This window comes from Varroa destructor, unplaced genomic scaffold, assembly GCF_002443255.2.
Source record: "Varroa destructor unplaced genomic scaffold, Vdes_3.0 BEIS01000003.1, whole genome shotgun sequence".
NCBI classification, from domain to species: domain Eukaryota; kingdom Metazoa; phylum Arthropoda; class Arachnida; order Mesostigmata; family Varroidae; genus Varroa; species Varroa destructor.
In genome coordinates this window covers 848,212-869,836 of record NW_019211456.1, presented here as the reverse complement: position 1 = coordinate 869,836, position 21,625 = coordinate 848,212, and the positions used below count along the sequence as shown (strand labels likewise).

The 21,625-nt window shown below is 40.4% G+C and overlaps 2 protein-coding genes across 8 annotated transcripts in view; one reads left to right on the top strand and one right to left on the bottom strand.

The window, feature by feature from the left end:
• Positions 1 to 16,412, top strand: part of LOC111247624 (uncharacterized) — a 33,641-nt gene extending 17,229 nt beyond the window's left edge. For 3 of the 4 annotated variants that reach the window (XM_022798800.2, XM_022798799.2, XM_022798801.2), the window contains exons 2-11: positions 3,842 to 4,053; positions 4,457 to 4,591; positions 5,195 to 5,361; positions 5,717 to 5,874; positions 9,687 to 9,764; positions 10,624 to 10,863; positions 11,251 to 11,402; positions 13,170 to 13,427; positions 14,144 to 14,360; positions 14,659 to 16,412. In XM_022798800.2, coding sequence (XP_022654535.1) covers positions 3,875 to 4,053; positions 4,457 to 4,591; positions 5,195 to 5,361; positions 5,717 to 5,874; positions 9,687 to 9,764; positions 10,624 to 10,863; positions 11,251 to 11,402; positions 13,170 to 13,427; positions 14,144 to 14,360; positions 14,659 to 15,774 — 2,700 coding nt within the window. In that variant the 5' untranslated portion in view covers positions 3,842 to 3,874 and the 3' untranslated portion in view covers positions 15,775 to 16,412. Of the gene's footprint in view, positions 1 to 3,841; positions 4,054 to 4,456; positions 4,592 to 5,194; positions 5,362 to 5,681; positions 5,875 to 9,686; positions 9,765 to 10,623; positions 10,864 to 11,250; positions 11,403 to 13,169; positions 13,428 to 14,143; positions 14,361 to 14,658 lie in introns of those variants that run through there. The other variant, XM_022798802.2, reaches the window with a different exon arrangement.
• Positions 16,413 to 16,641: 229 nt separating this feature from the next.
• LOC111247284 (B9 domain-containing protein 1-like) lies at positions 16,642 to 21,359 on the bottom strand. Of its 4 annotated transcripts, XM_022798003.2 has the most exons (7): positions 21,023 to 21,356; positions 19,697 to 19,765; positions 19,036 to 19,174; positions 18,641 to 18,737; positions 18,142 to 18,272; positions 17,888 to 18,029; positions 16,642 to 16,931 (listed from the first exon to the last, which is right to left on the bottom strand). In XM_022798003.2, the coding sequence occupies exons 1-6, from the start codon at positions 21,086 to 21,088 to the stop codon at positions 17,896 to 17,898; spliced, it is 636 nt and encodes a 211-aa protein (XP_022653738.1). In that variant the 5' UTR covers positions 21,089 to 21,356; the 3' UTR covers positions 16,642 to 16,931; positions 17,888 to 17,895. The 4 variants fall into 4 exon arrangements, with proteins under 4 accessions (XP_022653738.1, XP_022653741.1, XP_022653737.1 ...); XM_022798006.2 differs by having other exon boundaries at positions 16,642 to 18,029; positions 19,114 to 19,174; positions 21,023 to 21,359; XM_022798002.2 differs by having other exon boundaries at positions 16,642 to 18,029.
• Positions 21,360 to 21,625: the final 266 nt, after the last annotated feature.

The window sequence follows — 21,625 nt, the reverse complement described above, 5'->3', positions numbered from 1 at the left end:
TAAAAATGACTAGATTTTATTTCACACTTAAATTTTCTACTATCATTGAGACACTCTAATTAATAATTCTAACGACAGACGACGATCCGAATGGAAGTGGGACTGCGCCAAATGAATTTACCCTTTTTCTAGACACTTTTCCTATGAAAAATAACCAATACTGTCACGACTCCAAAGTAAAACTCTATAATATCAAATAGTATCTGAAGAAGCATAATATAGATGCTTTAATTTATACTCAAGGAAAGATATCCACTCTTGGGTGTTCCTTCAAACTAGCTAATAGGTAGAATGAGACAAGCTGCAATATTTATTTACGTTACTATTACCATCGTAAAGAACTCGACTTAGATTCATCCGGATTCATTCTTAATTAATTAAAATAAAGTGCGGATACGTTTCATATCCAAGGTGTTCCATGGGGCTTTTCGTGGACACGTTATAACTCCCTACTTTCTTCGGATACTCTCGTGCCAACGACTTGTTTCAGTTGCGCGGACTAGACTGACGACAACAAAACTGATAATATCGTATAATGTTATGTTACTCAAGCAGATGTGTCACCACCATTGGTAAATGCGTGTCGACTTTGGATGAGCATCGTGAAAGGTCGGCATAACATCTGACGATTATGTCAAATCGGGGGATACCTATCGTGCCAATCACTACCTGACAATCGCTGACGAATAAGTGATAGGACCGGCACTCGTGAGGCTTTTTGCGAAAGAGCACGAAGTCTAAGAACTAAAAGAACGCTAACGTGAAAGCTTTAACTCATACTGATGATCGGATATGCGAAGCGAAGTTGCTTAACAATATAGGGCTGCTATATGGCTGTAGCATAGATGTCAAAGTCGGCTTACGTCTGATCATTGTGCCGGTCCAAGTCATGCATCATATACATAACGCTGTCACAATAACAGCCGCCTATTGAAACTGCGCATAGGTCGTTTAAAAGGGCTGGGTTCCTGCTGAGCGTGTGCCTGTTCGCGTCATTCTACAGGAATGGTGAGCAGGAACGCTTGACTTTAAGTCTGTTTTAATAAAATCAATAATTCGGAAATAAAGATTTGACGATTTAATGGGAAAACAGGTTTACTTTACTAGAAAGAAATTTTCACCTACGTGATGTCAAGTCGAGTTGAGTGTTAGCTGTTCTTTGTTAGACAACAAAGGTGCGCGATTAATTTGAAGCTTCAAAGTTGTCATGCTCGTATAAAAGGGTTGGCTGTTGACACCGCCTAAAAAAAACATTTATACAAACGTTGGGCGCCGCTTGTAATTTAATTGTATATGCGGGGTAACACGAATATATTTAAAAAAGGCATGAAAGGTTTTAAATTTGATGCTAATCGAATATTCTTTGTTAAGTAACCTTGCGTTTGCCGCTCGATAAGTCTTGACTTTATAGGTTCTGGCTCAGTGACTCTAGGGCCTTTCTTCTCGACTCTGACATCGATTTTGCGAGTGCTTTCGAAGCAGTACCGAAGTATTACTCATCGTTCATCTGTCTAGAAGGTTCAGGCCTAAACCTGTAGACTGGACGTTGAACATTTTTATTAGGGGCTCTTTTGTATTACAAGTAGGGCTAATTTCGCTGCTTGTGAAGCGAAAGCTGACAATCAATTGTCCTTAAAAAACGGAACTTGGCTATTTCTTTTTTATGCTTTTTTTTGAGTCACGCGCTAAATGTGTCAGTCGTGAACTACGCTGATAATGGAAGAGATCTCGACGTTTTTAGGTAAACGCTTAAGGATTTCTTTGCGTCACATATTCGTGTGCGCTCAGCCTGCCCTCGAACGGGTATGTTTTCCCTTATTTTGGATCGCGTAAGTACATCGTAGTAAATGAAGTGGCTCTCATTTTCACACAGCCTAAACTTTAACGAGCGTTACCTAAATACGTTGTCATCGGATGCTTAGCTACACAGTGTAGCTGAATTTTATAATTTTTCTCGCTTAATACCTCCTGCGCCTTTGGTACCCATTTCATATACCCTTAAATTGTGTGCAACTCTCTAAGAACCACAGATGTGACTTGAAAAAAACATCAGCGAAATTTTTCCAACATGCAGAGGTGCATTGTATTTAAGTCTCTTAACAACCACTGCTCGTTGAAGCTCAATGAAAGCTAACCCGAAGTATAGCAGGAAGGTTATAAAATGTTACTAAATTTCATACGTTTTCAGGCTAAAGGCGACTGGTTTTCTCCGAGCAGAATTTTCTACTCAGGCCAATAGCTATTGCAGAAGCTTACAGAGGCATCCCTTGCATGTCTGTACAGTGGCTAAGATTCAAGACAAAGAATGATGTGAAGTCTACTACAGTAGTGCGATCGTGCAAATATGTCAGCAGACATATAAGACATGTCACTCACTGTTATGTAGTGACGTTTACATTGAGTTCTCATGTGAAAACGAAACGAGTATCATATTTTCACGCAACAAGTCTTCATGTAAGACCTAACTATCAACCCACGTACTTTGAGGTTTTAAAAGGTTCCAGTCTTGAGTAACCTGTTCTACTAAAGGGTCTTCAATAGCGACGCAGTCTGATTTTTTTTCTGAAATTGGGAAATGTGATAACTGAGTTTTCCCGATCGATTTGAAACCTTACTGTTTGTATTTGCTGACAACAAAAAAGCTCGGAGAAAACGACTCGGATACATTTGTGATCTTATCCTTTTGGAAGTTGGAGAAAAGTATTTATATGAAACCGTAGAGAATCTTCTTCAAGTTGTTATTTTCTTGTAAATATTGTTAGAGATTTTGGGGTGGATAGAAGACTTTACAAACATAGCCTCATCAATTAACGTTTTTCATTCCGCATGGCTACTGCTACTACGCAGTCGTCCGCTTGCGCTATCGGCTTAAGGGTCGTGATTTCAGTTACACGTTCGCCCATCGCAGTTCGCAGTCGCAAAGTGAGTGGAGAACATCCGTCAAGTACGATTAAAGTTTTTTTTTTTTTATTTATAGCATCAAGTGGCTAATTTAGAATGTTTTCGAATAATTTAGAAATGTTCGCTTTGCTTTTCCCTGTATCATGGACTTAATATTTTGGGAATGGCAGATTGGCAGACTGGGTACAGTTCAAACAGTTCATAGTATCTGAGCTCTTTTTATAAGCTGCAAGGTCAGTTGATTTGAAATCGTGCGAAGTCTCGTAACGAACAAGTTTAATACGATCCAGTATGCAGTACGTATTTTTACATTTTATACATGAAGAAGATAATCTAAAAGAACGGTGCCAACGACAAAAGATACACGCTCATAGAAGATATTATTCGTTATAATGTGTAACATTGCTTACAGTTCTACTTCGAGACAAACAATAGACTAAAATACAAAATTTCCTGTTACGCGACTAATGTAGGCTAAGGCATTATTTTGCCCCGTGTGATGCGACGCAAATTACAGAAGGTTTTCCTGCGAAGTAGCTAGGTTTTGATTTTACGATGCTGATCTATACAGTAAAAAATTAGCTGAAGTACTTTGCCGTTATACCCAACCACAGGACTCCTCCCGCACCCTTGGTCTATTGGACAATAACTAAATAATAAATTAACAGGACCGGCAGAGGCATAACACAGTTGAAGTTACCACAAATGAGATCAACTTTAAAACGGCCTTTTGATAGAATGCACACGTATGCCTACGCAAGACAAGCACGTTGTACGTTAAAGCTACTCTTCTTATTAAACTGGACGTTTATTTTGGACGCTTCAGTTGGACGCTTCTTAACATTAGATAAATGTGAACCCAGCTGTTATGTGTCGTTTATTTTGCAAGTAAAGATCCGTCGGTCAGATATTCTAACTATAGTCGTTTCTTCTATTTCAGGTCGATGCGCTCTGTCGCAACAGCTTGGGCAGTATGACTGTCTCATATCAGTATGATGTGGCCTCAACCTCGTCAGGTGGCTTCATCCGTTTACTATTTCGATGGAAAGGATCCGTTTGGAAGCTTGTTTACTACGAACTGTCGTTGTTGGCCCTCGGCTACGGGACGTTATCGCTTCTCTACCGTTATGCGTTCAATGAGGGACAACGCGAGTAAGTTGTTCTATGTGCTTCTCTACCATCTATGATCCATTCTAAACTTTACGTAGGATAATCGATTGCCAAGGCAACTTGCTAGCTCTTACTAGAAAACTCACAGTCGGTATACTGAATATAATAATATACTGTATAGAATATTTTTTTTCTGCATACTGAACGTTAAATTTCACTGTTACATTGAGCTATAGAATGGTCTGCGCCAATTTTAGCAGCTACTAAAATGGTTATGATCATCATGATGACATCCATCCCTCTGTACATCGTACTGCCATACTGTGTAGGTATTATGTGTTAGATGTTAACATGTAAATAGCACATGGCAGCGGTACTTTGAAAAAGCTTCGACAGCCATTTGACAACTCCACGTCTGTTTCTTACCTATTTTTTATGATTTTAGGCTGTTCGAGAAGATCGTCTACTACTGCTCAAAATTCATGGACAAAATACCGCTCTCTTTTCTGCTTGGATTTTATGTCTCTTTTACGGCAACTCGATGGTGGAATCAGTATATGGCTATACCATGGCCCGACAAGTTAGTTGGAGTTCCTCTTTCGTGCCTATTATTATTATGATGTGCATAGAGTTATACTAACGAGCTGGCAACTCTTTTGTGCCGTATGGTATAAGGTTAGTCGACATGCAAATGGCTAGATATTTTACGGCGTTTGTGTTTCTAACTTAATTAAAAGTGTGTACATTAGTAGTAAATAAACTTAGTCAGTAATGAGCTGCAATTTTCTCTAATCGATGTATGCAATAACTGAAGCTCCACCACTGATGGTCAGCTGTCGTTGTGGGCGTCCGTGTATCATTCTGGCGCTTTTTCTTTGAGAATTTCTGACATCTTTACGCCTGATAGGAAGTGAATTAGATTGTTCTAAGTGCTTGTCGAACTATTGTGTTTCTCCAAATTTTTCACAAATATCCGCCACAAGTCGAGTTTCTCATTTTTCTACGTAATTAGATGGAGCTAGTCCGTCCTAACAGTATCTAAAAACTATTTCAACATATTCAATTCACAATCAATTCAAAGGTCTATTTTTCAACTTAGCTTAACGATAACTATGCGCTAAATTAGCTAGTTAGAATATATTCCTGCTTTTATGTATCTAATTAATTAATTTATTTATTACAGAGTTATGAACGTCGTCTCAATGTACGTCCCTGGTACTGACGAAAAAAGCCGAATGCTCCGGAGAACGCTAATGAGGTATCTCAACCTCACGTTGATCCTTGTGTTAAGGTCGATCAGCAAGGCCGTCAAAAGACGCTTCCCCACGAAAGAACACCTTATCGAAGCCGGTACGCCTTCTATTGATACAGATTGACGCTTCGAATAACAGACTACAAAGCTCACTGTTGCTTTCAATGGCTGAAAACTAATAACAAGCTACGGTGTCGTTCAATGTCCAATAAGTTGGTACTTGAATTCTATGTACATAGGTACAGTTTAGGAATTGTGATATTGCCAACGCTGGATGGTTTGATCAAGCATTCCAAGTTACTCGAATCTGCTAAGTACTTCCGAGCTGTTTGCTTCTAGAGTCTCGTATAACAAGCAAGTTACTCCGATAAGGGGATATAAGGAATTTAGTGACAAACGGCCACTTCGATGTTTATAGGTCTTTCACCGTGGCCGTGTTATGTCGCGTTCCAGGATTCATGACGAAGCTGGAGTCTGACATCTGGATGTCTATTCCGTCGAATGAGTTCAACACATTCTGGGTGCCCTGTACCTGGTTTATCAATCTCCTCCGCGAAGCCAAAATGGATTGTCGAGTCACGGATGGCTACGGGGTCAAGCTCATCATGGAAGTAAGCTGATTTTATTGATGTTTATGATGATTTCGGACATTACTCCAGTATTCAAAATTGATCCAAAAAAAACTGACTATCTAAACAGCGCGTACGTTCTTTTTCATGTTCTCTAAATTATTTCTATGTATGAGACGAGGTATCCATATAATGAGAAGTGATTCGCAAACGAAAAGGCATTAAAAGTATATGCATCCACATACAAAACTGTACAGAAACGCAACGAAGTCGGGTTGTTTCTAAATTGGTCGATCACAAGTAGAAAAAGAAATAGGTTACATACGATAGAAAATTACTTTACAATATGTGGATAAGTCCAGACTGGTGCCAAAGAAGCTGATGCTATGCTTGGTGAGATTGGAGAGAAACCGTGCACACTGGGAGCTGCCGCCGCCTGACAAAACGGTCGACTCAAACTCCTACTGTCAACAACTAAAAAGATTACAACAAGCCCTTGAAGAAATCGATTGGAACAAGCAAACGGAAAGGACTTCGTATTCCACCATGATAATGCTAAACCATATACATTTTTAGCTACCGATAAAAGTCGAAAGAACTTAGATGGAACATTTCACTGTACTTGCTGTATAGCCCAGATTATCAGCTGTTTCGATCTCTACAGAACCCTTGTAATGGTGTCAATTTAATTTTAAGGGAGGAACGCGAATATCACTTACTGCTGTCACAACTCGAATCTAGGCCGCAGCTTTAGGGAAGCGGGCGAGGGCAGTTTAGAAATGTGGGCTTACCAGACCGAGACGACCGGCTCAAAGGAATAGTGTTTTAGAGACCTATCTCGCCGGAGAAGGAAAACGTAGGCCACCTTTCCAACTTAAGATGCAGAGGTACCAAGCCGATGGACTGCCTCGACTTCGAAGGCTTATTAGATCATATAGCCTTGAACCCATAGGTTAGTCAAACAGTGTTGCGTTTAGGGCTTCGTTCACCGTGAAGGCAAGCGTTGGAAACGTTGCTGAACCAGATGAGCCAGGCGTGTATAGCAAACGCGCAAATGGTCGCTCTATAACTGTGCCAATCTTCCAGTTTACCAGCATTTTTGTTTGTAGACAGGCTACAGCAGTTATTGTATGGTAAATGCTGGACTTGCCAAATACTAGCCGATATGTCGACCACAAAAGTAAGCTCACACTATCCATTAGGATGGCATCGTCGATATTATAGCAATCTTGATAAGCGGGCACGAGTATGATTGTCATGCGACAAGCTAATGAAAGGTGAACAAAGTCAACGCCATAGTTTCTTCTCACGATAGCAAACAAAAAAGCAAGTTCCGGGAAGCGTAGCAGCCCCACCAAATCCACACCTATTTTATCGATGCTGATTCATATCTTAGCCGAGAAACGCAGACTCGCGTGGGCCACCACACATTTCACGTCCTTGTCAAGCTGGACAAGTATAGTCCCCACACTGGCACTGCTTGCGTCGATTTGTACTTCAGTTTGGCATGTCTTTTCCTAGAGGACTTGCTCGAATGTCTAAGAGGCCTTTTGTCAGAAATTCCTTCTGGTGAGGAACAATCTAAACGAAAGACGGTCGTTTTCAACGAATCGTATAAAAGTGCGGCAAGCCTGGCGAAATCCCTTACAAGCTAGCGGTAATTAGAGCCCAGTCACAAAAAGTTCGTCACTGCCAAACAGTAGCGGGCGGGCCACTAGGGCAGCCAATGACCATCGTTTTCATTGTAGCATGAGAGATTTCCAAAAAAAACCCTATGACCGAAGTAAACGACCTCCTCCATAGCGAACACTAAGTCATTTTATAGTGCAGGCCAACGACAGTGAGGACAGAGAACTTCTCGGAAATTGTGTGGACGTTGGCCAAAGATAGTCCTAGAGGATCCAATGATGTTGTCGAAATGAAGCAATGCCATTTCGCATTACGCGGGACATTACGCACGGAAGGTGAGCGAAAGCACAGTACGTGAATGGTGCGAGCGTTTCCAGAAACGAGATTGGAATACTGAAGGCCGGCGGGGAAGTGAGCAGACACCGAGACCAGCAGGGCAAGGGTGCATTGCTGCAGTCCAAGAGGCTTTTCACTAAAGCGGAGCTCGAAAGCCTAAAAGCTCTGCCGACGAAAACCAGCTTTTAAAATATAACGTGCTCCAGAATGAAAAGAATGTGGGAACTGAGTAAGAAATGGGTACCCCGTCAATTGATTCCAGGCAAGTTGGAAATGCGTATTTGCAGACCTTGAATAAACAGAAAAACACAACTGGAACTCACGGTACCCATTGGAGAGGCGTAGTTCAGTTTTTGGTGCTAGCCGGAGAGGAACCAGGCGAGAGAACGACATTGCCCCAACGAGAAATCGAGTCAGTGGGGGCAGTGTCGACTAGGTTCGGACGTAAGGTGATGGTAGCACCCGCAGTGGATGTTAAAGCTCTCTGCCACTACGAGATACTCGTCGAAAATGAAATACACGGTCCATTATTTCGAGTCCCTCATGCACTATGGGGACAGCAATCAAAAATGCTCACTTTGATTACTCGATAACAACGGCCGACCTCATCGCTATGACTCAATTACTTCTTTGATCGAGCAAGGAAATAATTATCGCTGGCTTTAACCCACCCATTCTCCTAAACGAACTGTGTGATGATGAACCTTTCCATACTTTAAAAACGGCTACTGATGGATAAGCATACCCCGCTATCGACTGTCTTCGAAAAGTCAACTCAGTAATACGCTCTGAGGTAATGCCAAACGACTTAATGATTCGACGAAAAATACGAGAAAAAGCACGCTCGCATCTATTAACCTACAATGGCCTACTAAAAACTTGAATCAAGCAGAAACGTCTACGTATTGTGGCGCTGATCCAAAAAATAACTAGGACAGTGAAATGTGCCACAGTTTGCTAACTTAATGGTCAGTTACAATGCAGTTTAGGAAAGTTGGATAAACAGACTAGTTCTATGTAGGTCTGAAGGGGGACCTTGCAAGCAAATCGAATCTATGCTAGCATTTCCTCGTGTAATTTCGGAACAATGCAGATATTTGCAAGGTGTACAAAAAATTAATATAAAACGTGGGGTTTTTAATTAATAGAATATGATTTTTCAGCTTACGCGAAATTTCAACTCCCAGATCATTTAGCGAGATCACTACGATAATCGATCACATTACTAGAATGTATCCGTTTGTGCATCGAGCATAGAGCCGCATAGTTCTGAACAGGAATGATCATCATCCACACGACTCAGTGATCAATTCCCCATCACACGGACACTGTGTGTACGGTCCACTGAAACAATCGCTATCTCAGCACAAAGTTTATGAATTATGAAAAAATAAAAATGCCAAATAGACGAAAGTTGAGATAGAAAGCTCAGGGTGCACATGCCTTTCTGAAATTGAAAGTGTCATTATTTTAGCTAAAGAAGTTCAGTTTATCAGATCAAGAATTATCCAGTTGGAGGCTGTATGCAATTTGATTCAATATGAGATGAAAGGTCTAAATCTTCCTTTAAAAAGTTCAACTGATGATTCAGTTTCGTATGTCAAATACGAGCAGGTACAAGCGCTGGGATCGGATGCTGCAAATATATGAAAAATACGATTGGTAAGACATTTAAAGAAAAAGCCGACTTTAACAGACCACCATAGGCAGTATCTGACGCCATCTTTAGTGTGGACATCAACGAAATAGCTTCGCTGCCAAGTGCGATTTCTACTATACAATCATTTGGTTGGGTCTGCTTTGATAATCAGGCCTGACCTGAAAGGGAACGCTTCTGTGTGTTACATGCCTATTGGCCTTACCTTGTTATCTACGGTTTGCTGTTGTAGGAGTTTAACGAATTCCGGGCTAAATGCGGCTTACTTTGGAGTTATGACTGGATTAGTATTCCACTGGTCTACACACAGGTAAGTATTCTGTACCGTTGTATACAAACAGCAAATCGACTTAAATATATGTAAAAGTAATTTAGCAAATATCTCCCGCTGCTAAACGAAGTCGATGTTTTATCTGATGTTACCGAAACACTAGTTAGGATAATAAAGTACGAAATATAAACTGATATGGAACGGACATTAAACTGAAAAGCAGGGTTGCACCCTTAGGAACAGCTGTGCTTTCAGTGTGCTCATACATATATAGTCAATGTAAGGTCTGCCTCCCTCGGTGATATTTGTCAAGTCATTCTTATGCAAGTTTCGGTATTTGGCAGCAGAACAATGTCTCCACAGCGGATTATTCCGTCAAATATATCTTTCGTTTTATTAAGCTTTATATCTTGTTCAAAATTGTTAAAGCTCTGAGTGACTAAGGAACTATCGCAATAAAAATCGAGCTTTCTGGAATCGAACGTCTGGAAGACGCTCAAAATAGTCAGTACTGTTATTTAGTTTATCAGTGGGCACAAAGCGGTTTTTGGGGAGGGTAAAGGCTATTGACTTACGTTATTGTAGCTCAATTGTTTGCAATGGCATGTCGCAAATATTGCAACGTTTATAATTTTTAGTGAAATAGGCCATCAGATACTGAACATACTACTATTAAAAATTAAGGACGCTATTTTGAAGTGAGTAAATCCAGTTACTCTCCAGTAAAACTCCCGTTTCTAATAAAATTGAAGTTTATAGAAGCATTCGAACACTATTTTATCCAAAATTAACCTACAACAATAGGTGTTCAACTTATTTCCATAAGCAAACTTTCTAATAAACAAATTAATTATTAATACAATGTAATAATAGTATGAGTTTTATGTCTTTTGTGCAGGTTGTTACGCTCGCGACATATGCCTTTTTTGCAGCGGCGTTGTTTGGTCGGCAGTACGTACAATCAAAGGATCCGATTATAGCCAAGGAGCTCCACTTTGACTATTACGTGCCTGCGTTCACCGTTGTACAGTATTTCCTCTACATGGGATTGCTCAAAGTAGCCGAACAGCTTATCAATCCTTTTGGCGACGACGATGAAGACTTTGAACTTAACTGGATTATTGATAGACACATCAAGGTAAGGCCATTGTTAGTCAACAGACCCTTATGAACGTCACGACATTGGCTCAGCAAATAATAACAAAAATATTCTATGGACAAAACGGCTAGCAGCGGCTGTGACTGACATCATGGAGCGCAGTCAATGGAGACTTCCTGTAAAACCCTTTAGACCTGAAAAAACGTTCGATCTGATTTGTCTTCTTCATCAAAGACCCACTAGACAGCATTACCTTTTTGGTACGGACGTATTCAATTAGTTTATGAGGTTTATTGACCTATTGTTGAGAACTAAAAGGACAAGCTGAGACATGCTACAAGTCATTTCCATCACACGCCTAAATGGCAACGCCTGTCCATCACTTACAATTGCATCATGACGATACCCGTGCGTTATTACCTGTAGGTGTGCTACCTGGGCGTCGATACGCTATGTGGTCCTCCACCTCCGCTGGTCAAGGACTCTTATTTCTCTAAGATGGATTATAAGCTGCCATACACAGCAGCGTCTGTCGCCTACAAAAAGAAGACCTACCGAGGCTCTGCCGCCTGGATGCAGTACGTAACTCGTATTAAACGCAGCTTTCATAAAAGATTCAATATTTAACATGATATGTCGTAGATAACGTTTCTTTTTCTCAGAGGATATGTACACACGAAATCCAATATACATCTGTGTAGCAGATCCTATTGCGCAGCTTAAACCAGCAATTTCTTGCAATAGGAGCACATTTAATTCAGATATTTTAATCCTAATATATGCTGTGCCACTCAGAAATAATATAAAATATAATTGTCGTTTGGTGCCCAAGAAATTATCTTCAGTATTATTCAACCTTAATAATTTAGATTGCGTAAAACGTTTCCATTGGTTTTAGCCACTCTAGATTGATGCAATTCTTAAACAAGCGAACACATCTCAGTCCGACCAGTATCCTTTTTTCCCTGATACCGGAGGTATCCTACGAAATAAAAAAGCATTCACCTTAGGAGCGATCCATTCGTCGACCCATTTGAGGGTTTCGGTCTTTTTTTTCTAAGGTATTTGCTTTCCTGTTTAGGTTGCATTGACCGAAACAAGTAATAGCAAAATAAAACAATGCCTAAGTTGTACGCTGGGTGGAATAGAGTTCAAGTAACTCTTAATATAACATTTCCTTTCCATGAGCATATGCCGAGATGCAACTTTTGATCATATTTCTTTGTGCCGGCAAGCTGGAAGGGTCTAACCGTTCTAGTCTGCATTTAGCGGTATAGCAAATACTTAATATTTCATGCCAGCACCAGTATCCTGTTTAGAAATGACTCTCTGTTATACAATCATATATATATATATATATATATATATATATATATATATATTTTTTGTAAATTTCGCTGAGTTTATGGAAATTTTTGTACGGTGATCAACAACCGTCACGTAGGTCACTCGTGACTGCGCCAAGAGCTCTTGAATCAGTGACACTGCGTTTTGTTCAAAGTGCACTTAAAATTTGCTTTATGTGCTCGTGTGAGACATTATTCATCGTTCCTTGTTGTTGAAGTATTCTTTCGCAACGATGAAATTAAAACACAGAACTGGCAGGGAACGCTAACTACTGGTTCTTCTCCAACTTCGAAAACTATTCTTTTTATCTTTGCAACTTTTTTCTAGCACGAAAATAGTGAAGAAGACAACGTCAGATATACGGTTTTTCGATCTAAATGATTGAACGCACCGAATCATTACATCTCACAACAATAGCTCAGTGAGAACAATAGGCCACACGTCCGATGATCAGGATAATCATCCTGGGAAGACTCAGTTGAATATGGTTAAAATAACCGACATAACACCATTTGTCGGCTTCAAGGGACATTTTTTGCTCACTCTAATGATCAAAACTAGCTACAAACAACAAATGGCAATTAACAGTAGTTTAAATGATTAAGTCAGCTGGCCTTTAAACAGTGCTCCCTGTATATGACATTGTTAAATAAAATCTTAATAAAAGCTCACAACGAATTTTGTCACGCTCCTCAAAATGAATTAACTATTATATTGAATCATGTAACTATTCGTATATTGATCATAGCTGAAGTGCAAGCATTTCAGGTACCTAAAGACTACAGACATACAAGTACTGTTCAATTACACGCATAGCAAGTCCTAGACTATTCTATTTTGTTAAGTAATTCTTAAGTTACAATTGAAACTTCCTATGTTAGTGACGAATCAGCAGCTACTTGGAAAGTACAATTCGTAAATAATACGTATCAGTGAGTAGAGACAAAATCACATTTTGAATAGTTGCAAGCTAACTGGCTTTACTTCTAACGTTACAGCGTACCTCAAAAAGAGCAATCAATGGTGGTGCCCGAGATTTCAGAGGAAGAGGATGAAGCGCAAACATCTTCAGAGGAGGTACAACAAAAGTCTTCTACCTGGAACCTTCTCAAAGGCCATCGGCATTCGCTCGCTGTCAACAAAGATCCCGCATCTCACATGGAAGCTGGGGATTCGAACTTGCACATATACTTTAAAGCTCCAACCCCAGGCGGTTCCGAGCAGCAGATCAACGAGGAGACCTTCGGTACCCTGCCGTAAGACCTAGTTGCATATAGTTTATAATATTACAGTAAGAAGACAATACCACTTATAAAACAAGCTGGGCACGGTTCTGAGCAGATTTAATTAGCGAATGTACTCTTGACTCAACACTGTGCACTTCAATATGGCTCTCGCACACATGCTGTATGCCATATTACGGAATTTTTAAAACAAAAGTAAAAGATAGAATTTATCATTAGTTCCAGAAAAGCTTACGTGCAACTAAAACATCAGTGGGTATTCAACTACCCTCTTTCGCCTTTTTTGCTTTATACATGCCAGTCGGTTAGGTCGGTCAGAGCGCATAAAATACTCTTTTATAAATTAATAAGTTAAATTATAACTTTACGACACACATAGTATTATTTCTCTGATAGAATACATGCCTGGCAACTATACGATCAATTGCTTATATTCGTATGATTGATAATCCATTTTAGATAATATACGGTTCTGTCAAAATGTGTCATAACTTTCATATAATTAGGTTCGCTTTTTTTTTTTTTAAGAAAATGTAGTCAAGAGGTCAGACGTACTAAAGATATCGCGAAAATCTGCTTGGACGATGAGACCTGCATAAGCTTAGGATAAGCTAGCAGAATTTTAGACCTCAAAATCCCTTGTCGAATAAAATATCTTTAACTTCTGTCAAATTGCCCATCAGGCGTCTGAGCTCCATGTTTTTCATATTTTTGTTGTTCGATCGTAGGCAGGATCCGAATCATCTCCAGCTTCCTGCGGACGACGGTACGATTTCTCAAACATCTTCTTCGCTGAAGGCAGCATCGCCAGTAACGCCTGCTACCAGGTCGAAGAAAATAGGAATCTTTACTAAAAAAGGTGTTAAAGTTCAGGCTTGGAAAGGACCTCTAGCTGACTACGAGTTCCCTCATAAGCCACCTAAGAAAAAGGGGCAACCACCGAAGGTAAAAGTTGTTTATACAAAGGCGTAATAAGAATTCGGGTCTCACAGTAGATTATGCCAACGAATTTATAACTAAAATTCGATATAAGGGTAACCGAAGATATCATATTTTCTGTTGAAGGCTCAAACTGTTCACGTTAACTTCGAATATATAGTGCCGTAATGTGGGAATATATGTAATACATAAGTAAAGTCCTCAATTGATAAGTTTCTGCAGACTGCATTTTTCTTTTAAATCTGATTTGAGCGACAGACCTATTGTTCCGGATTGAATGCACATCGAGGACTTTTGTTTGCAGGTGACGTTCCTTGATGAACGTGGGTTGCGAATACCGCGTCGTCTTTCTACTCCGGTGCTGCATATGACAAGCTCTAGCCAACCAGAACTAGCTAAACTTGCTGTCTCGAAAGACAAGCTTAAGGAACGACTAAGCCTAGCAAACGCTGCATTGCGAAAGGCAGAACTGCCGCAGTATACGTTGCAATCGATGCTACTTGATCGAAAAGCCTTAGCGACAACGGAATCTCTTGACCTACCTATGGAGATTCGCCCCGATGCATGGCTTCACCATCGAAGTCTGCCTAACATCATGGTGGACAGCCATCCAGAGTTCATGACATCTACAGACGTGGTAATCGATGTTGAGCCGCCTTCTAGAGAATCGGAAAGTCCGGAAAGTGAATATGTAATGAAATTCCTTAAAGACGGTAATTCTGATAGAGGTAAAATGGTTTTGGTTCCCGTAAATCGAGCAGGATCCGTAGAGAGTCTAATGACTCCTAAACGGTATCCTTTAATAAGAAAACGTTCAACAAGTCTCGATAGCTACACTCCGCCGCCTAGTCCTGAAGCGCCTGTAGTCACGATCAGTTTAAAGCCTCAATCGGATGTTACGGTCGAGGCAGACATCGTGCCACGAAAGCAGAAGACTCCGTCACCGCCTCCACCGCCGCCTCCGCCTAAAGAACAGAGCGTGCCACCCGCACCGCCATTACCGCCGAAACCACTCCCTGCCAGGCAAGAGGCAGTTCAAAAACCAAAAGAGGAATTAGAAACAGGCGCAAGATCAAAGATGTCCAAATTTAGAAAAGGCGCGACTACCAAAGATCCTAACTCCCCGAAGTCGACGGTTTCGCATCCACAAAAAAAAGGTGGCCCTTCGCACTTTCGGCGTGGACAGCCTATTCCGGGTTTAATAAAACCACCACCATTACCTTTTTGTGCGGAAATGCCCAAATTACGGCCCGTTCAGCTTCCCGAAGAAAAGGAAGAGGACAAATCTTCAGAAGACAAAGCCTCAGAAAGCGAACTTTCAATCTTAAGTCCACAAACTGAGCACCTTTTACGTCCAAGTCAATTGCGCAGAATATCGCGTTCATTTGATCCAAAAACTAAGAAGAAAAAAGAGAGTTGATACGTGCGAGCGTAATCGACGTCGCTTTCGGAGCAGAAACGGAGCCCTGAATGACAGCGGCGCCAAAATGACGCCTATTTGTTTGTGAACTGAACTGTCAAGGCCCGGACGGCCTGGCGCGGGAACGAGATGCACGTGCGCGTCATTGGCGTCAGAGAGCAGCATCAACACAAACTGGCACTCGGCCCTCTCAATATATGCGTTCTCTTTTCTGCAGGCGCCAGAGCAGACGAGAGCAGGAAGGACAAGTGAGGGCCACGCACTTCCGCGACCCGCCCCGCGACGGGCCGTTCGGACCATCATCAAGCAGAGCTCGCGCACAATCACAATCCCAAGACCGCACCGGGTCATTTGTGACGGATCAAGCGTCATTGACCCAATAAATATAAAGAACGGATGCAAACTATGCCGTCGACCTGGTTGTCGGATGTACAATGAAACCCCAGGAGCACTGCGACCCTTAACGCTTATAGAGTTGAGTAGAAACAACAGCCGAACAGCTACTGTACATATTGATGTGTAGATGATAACGGTGCGGATGATGATGCCGCAATTGCAATAGTAATGTATTGCTACGATCTACTTGGATGATGACTCTTATTATAAAGCATATTTTTACACTCTTACAATATAAACAATACGTTTGTCTTCAATTACGTGTAAAGGCATCTTATTCTATGAAATAATTATCTATCAGTGTAGCATAACATACGCAAGCTACTGCTGCCTCGACTACTTGTTGATACGGTTCATTGTAGCATATCGTTAACTAGTTATTATTAGGATTTGTTCAAATACTAATTACAGTTATAAGGGTTTTCACTAGTACGTTACAATAAGTTATAAAGGTCTTAAGGGTCAAACGAGACAGTTTTTGTTGCTACGCTTTTTATTAGTATCACAGAAAGTTGAAGGCTCTTTGACTAATTCTGCCTGGGTGAGATACTGGATCCATAGGTTTAAGCGTCTTTAGATAACACAACTGTGAAATTTCATCCATTCAAAACATCGCTTCATTCATTTAGATGATTCAGCTCGGGCAGTTTTTTTTTACCGACAGTCAGGGATTTTCATATGTATTCCCGATATCAAGTTATAGCTTTATACCTCTGTAAAAATTGCTTGTTTGTTTAATTCCTTTTTCTTGCTTGTAATTCCTGCGAAGAAATAGCTTCTATAAGTAATAGATAATTTAAGTTATATTTTTTAATAATAGAGGTTATATTTTTTTGTCAATTTCTCAGTGTAGCATTTTGCCTTTCCTAGATTGATACCTGTTTAGGGCGATGAGGAGTGCTATTGCAGGTTTAAGGCGTAACGGTATAGCATGCGAGAACACAAATCCAAATATCCTTTGACCGTTTTTAAGGCCACGTAGAAATCGGATCGAGAATAATATATAGATAATTATCGTCGAGTAGATTAAGGAATCAATTTTTTTCCTGATTCGTTTATTACACCCATTGCATTATTCTACGGCTTGATTATGCCGTTCATGTATAAATGTAACGAAGATGCGCTAAATATATGTTAGTTTGGCCAGACTATGTTTAGTGAGAGTTCTCCAATCGCTAAACATTTATATGCACACATACACACACTCACACTCTATCGATAAGATTACTGGACTATATGTATGTTGGCTTGGGCCGCACATGAACGATTATATTCCGTAAGGTTACTTGCAAAGGCAAGCTTGGTTTGATAAGAAGCTTGCAATAATATTTGTTAGATTCGTTCAATGGTTAAGGTAATAAATGTTCTTAGGGAAGTGCTTGAAGTACCGCACACGAACGTGGATGCACCCGAAACAAGTATACGGTAATCCACATTGCGGCTCTCTCAACGCGAGACTTGTCTGGATGCTGTTCCTAATGGGGAACTAGCCTGGCAAAAGTATGGGAGTGTCATTTTATGACTTCTCGTAAATATAGCGGGTCGTGTCTGGCACTAAATTGGTCGATGCAGATAGAATACACAAACGGTATATGGGTCGTGAAGATTGCTTCATTAGACACACCTATCATAGCCGATTCACGTACAGAGTAAAGTAAACATATCTGAAGCGTGGCTATTCATTACATAGCAAAATCAATAGCCTACTACAGGTTACCTTTGTACTTAAAAAAGTTGGCTTCCGCCCTGATTCACGGCAAGATTTGCACCGACATCAAAACCGAATTTGTCCATATCCTTTAGAGCTACGTTGAAGACAACTTCGATGTACGGGAGACCCTCAGAGTACATTCGGAGCACTGAAACATTTTCGCCCATCACAAAGAAGATGCGCCTTTGTTAGATCATCTCTGGATGCACGTTAATAAGTTAGGCTTTTAGTGAATTCCGTACGATGCATGTAGGACGTACATTGCCGGCTGTGCTGATCCGCAAACACTCTTGGTTCAGAAAGTTCAGGTCGCTTTCCGGTAAACAAGCTACTTAGCCACTGCGCGACAGTGCTAGATTCCGGCGCCTGTAGGGGTACCGTTACCGAATGCCTGCAAATCTTAGATCAGTTAACTACCTTGGAAAACTACTTTACGTTGCCCAAGATCTGCCTTAACTCAACTAGACTATCACTTTTCCCTGATCCAAATGGCTATGAACAGAACGAAACGAAATTGCAAGGGTTTACGGCATTTCCCTAAAAAGAAGTACATTCCCGAAAAGGTGTTATAAAAGCAATGCAGAACTCAATTACAACCGAACAAAACTACGATAAGACTATGAACTTGCCCGCATTTTAAAAAAATGTCAACAAAGCTGATATACATCAGAGATGATTTTGATGACGCAAACGTGTTGCTTTACTTCAGTGCTAGTCATCGCTTCAAATTGTCATCGTGTCTATGTTTTTGTATTTTACCGTCCAGGCATCGTTGGAAGGTGAATTGTACCATAACCACGGATAACGTCATTACCAAGCGCATCTAAACCGAAGACGCTTAGCACCAGTTGTGGCCCTGAATCGAACAGCAAATAAATGACCTCTTAGAGTGGCTGAAGGGCACGAATATTAATCATTAACGAGGTGTGCGAATGGAAACAAACTAAACTAGTACACATTTATTGATCAGAATACATTGACTAGAATGAAGACGTTTTCATTTCAACAATGTACTTCACTGAGCTTCATAGAAAAAAACTCTTATTACTAAATGTCAGGGGGAAACAGTTACAGAGCCATCTCAGGACTTAAACGTACCAACTGGCGAGACACAATAGCGTTCAGTTATCGACTCGTTAATGAATTTTACGTACAGCCATAAGGATTGGTGAATTTGTAAGCGACATCGAGTGGATGGTTGAATACAAAGTAGCTTCCGCTGCAAGTCGTACCTCCATTAAGTCCGGCTCCTCTTGTTTTTCGACTGACCTGCGTCAAATCATCCTCGCTTCCCTATTTGAAAAATACGATCCAGACCATTGAACTGAAGAGCTTAATTATAATCATCAATTTATATTCACGTCATATGTTTGCCGGGCGTTGCCAAACCCAGACGTATCTGTGTCGGGGTGACAGTAACGTTGATGATGGATTTTAAAATAACGAAGGCATATAATGCGGAAATAGTTTATATGCCGGACGCTAGTCAAGTACTTCACTGTAGTTACGGCCGATAAATGGTTCCGTTAATTTCATTGCTGGGCCCATAGAGACACACCTTCTATATGCCAATATTCTTGAATGATAAGTAACAAGTAAAATAGGTATTTCGCAAGGGCGCGAATCGTTGGTTGTATTCGCTTTCTATGCGAAGTATACAATCTTTTGTCGTGCTCGTTAATTTTCCGCCTAGGCACAAGTGTGAACTATTCGTATCTAGGGTATTTTAAACCTAAAAAGCTCATCATGAAAGCTGTTTTTACTACGCTACCTAAAAAATGTACTGCTGAAAATTTAACGAAAATGTTTACTTACGGCACAAAGAATCCAATCTTTTCCATGAACTACATTTATTTTACAGTAGATGTTATCGATGAAGGGGAACTGAAATGTAAACCCATAGATAGTAGATGAACGAGATTCAAGATAACTTAATCCTAAAACTATCTTTTTTCACGAAGATGAACTGTCCAGAGCTACTTAGCAGGCTGAACAATTTTAGCTACGCTTAAACTGCGCGCCATTCGCAAGTCAAATGATATACAACTATAAGGTGACTGAATGACATCACAAAATCATAAATTTTGAAGCAAATGAAAATTAACATTTGTTTCTGTTTTTTGAGAGTGAGACCACTTGTAAAATGAGGAAATATAACAGTCCGTTATTGGTGCAGTTCATTTTAGTAGTGGAGATTGAGAGGCTGAGGGTAGTAGAATTAACGGTTATATATTAAGATCTCAAACGCAATAAGTGAGTTGCTATGATTAAGGAAGCTTTTGACCCTAATGAAACCTGCACAGTGTGCTCCTTGTAGGTAGGCTCAGTGCAGGAGCTCTCGAAACTATAAAAAAAATATATATATAAAACTGTGACTAACGCGCTAATGATAAAAGAAAAAAAAAACTGGGTCACTACTGAATCCGATACGGGTGGCAACATAAGAGACGATTTACACAATTTTTGCCAGTAAAAAAAAACCCACTTCGAGCGTACCATCGTCATCGACGAGACATTGGTCGTAAGAAGATTTGCACAGGAAAACAGAGTTTGATAAAGTAGAATACGTCATTGATGGCAGCGTAAAATAGATTCCGGCACAAACCGATGTGCGTGCTTGCACTAAATATCAGAGGCAATTGCTATTATGAGACGTTACCCAAAAAGGAAAAAAATGCTTTTAAATATCTCAGACCCCATGAACAGCTTCTATTGCTAATTTACCCGATGATCACACACAACTTCATCGTCACGCCTAAACTACGCCCTGGAACGATGAAAAAAGGATCAAGCAACACCTTTGACCTTTCCAGACTTGTGTCCGCGTAATTTCAGTTGCTTCCATATCTCGGAAAAGAAGATATGTGGCATAGTGTATCCTACTGTCGATTTCTTTAAATAAGCCATTGATGACAAGGCTTCTCAGTTACAAATAGGCAGTTGTTGAAAACTTTCGAAGAGCTGGCTTCTGTGTGTAAACAATAAAGTTCAGTGCATCTAATATATGTACAACAAAGTACCGTTGTAGGTTTTTTCAGCTCGCTACATAACTGCATCATCAACATCATGATTTCTAGCAGATATTTTCAGATTTCATTGTCATACGTTTAGGTGTTACCGTGAGCCTCTGTTGATGCTTACGTGCGCTATCTGAATTTCGCCGGTTGCGGAATAAAGCATAAACGTGTGCGCGTCAGGAGCTTCCATGTTGATATGGACGCCTCTGTTTTCACTATAAGTGGAAAGCTTTTCAGATATTAGACGGGTGGGCACTTTTCGGCTTTGCTTACTTCTATTAGCCACAATTTTCTTTTAAAAAGATCACATCTATTTAGTAGAACAAAAGACGCTGAATTGTACCGTTGCAATTACGGTATTGAAATGCACCGTTCATTTAACTTCTAAGGCTCTGACTTTGTAACAACATGTAAACTCATTCGAATTTCTTCCTCAACGAGAGAGTAAAAGCTCAAATTTGTTGACTGCTGGTTGCCCTGGATACCACAGCTTAGTTGTGGCGCCCAAGTACAAATACTCGAGGTTTCAAACGTCTGCAGCAACGCTATGTAGGACTGAGAAAATCAAAACCAATAGGCGCCCTCAGCAGAACTACCAAGCATAACGTACTAGTTGCTCATAATATATAGATCGCTGCATATTTGTGCATAAAGTACTACCACCGTATGTGTTCCACGGTCTTGTAAAGTAGAATGGCAGCTAGAACAGCAAAGTCATAGCTGGCGT

Excerpts from the sequence above, each read along its gene's own strand:
- LOC111247284 (XM_022798002.2), bottom strand. The coding sequence starts at position 21,088 with ATGGAAGCTCCTGACGCGCACACGTTTATGCTTTATTCCGCAACCGGC. Across the intron at positions 19,766-21,022 it reads GCGAAATTCAGATAGCGCAC|TTCCCCTTCATCGATAACAT; the intron begins GTAAGCATCAAC and ends TTTACATTTCAG. Across the intron at positions 19,175-19,696 it reads AAGATTGGATTCTTTGTGCC|GGAAGCGAGGATGATTTGAC; the intron begins GTAAGTAAACAT and ends TTTTTCAAATAG.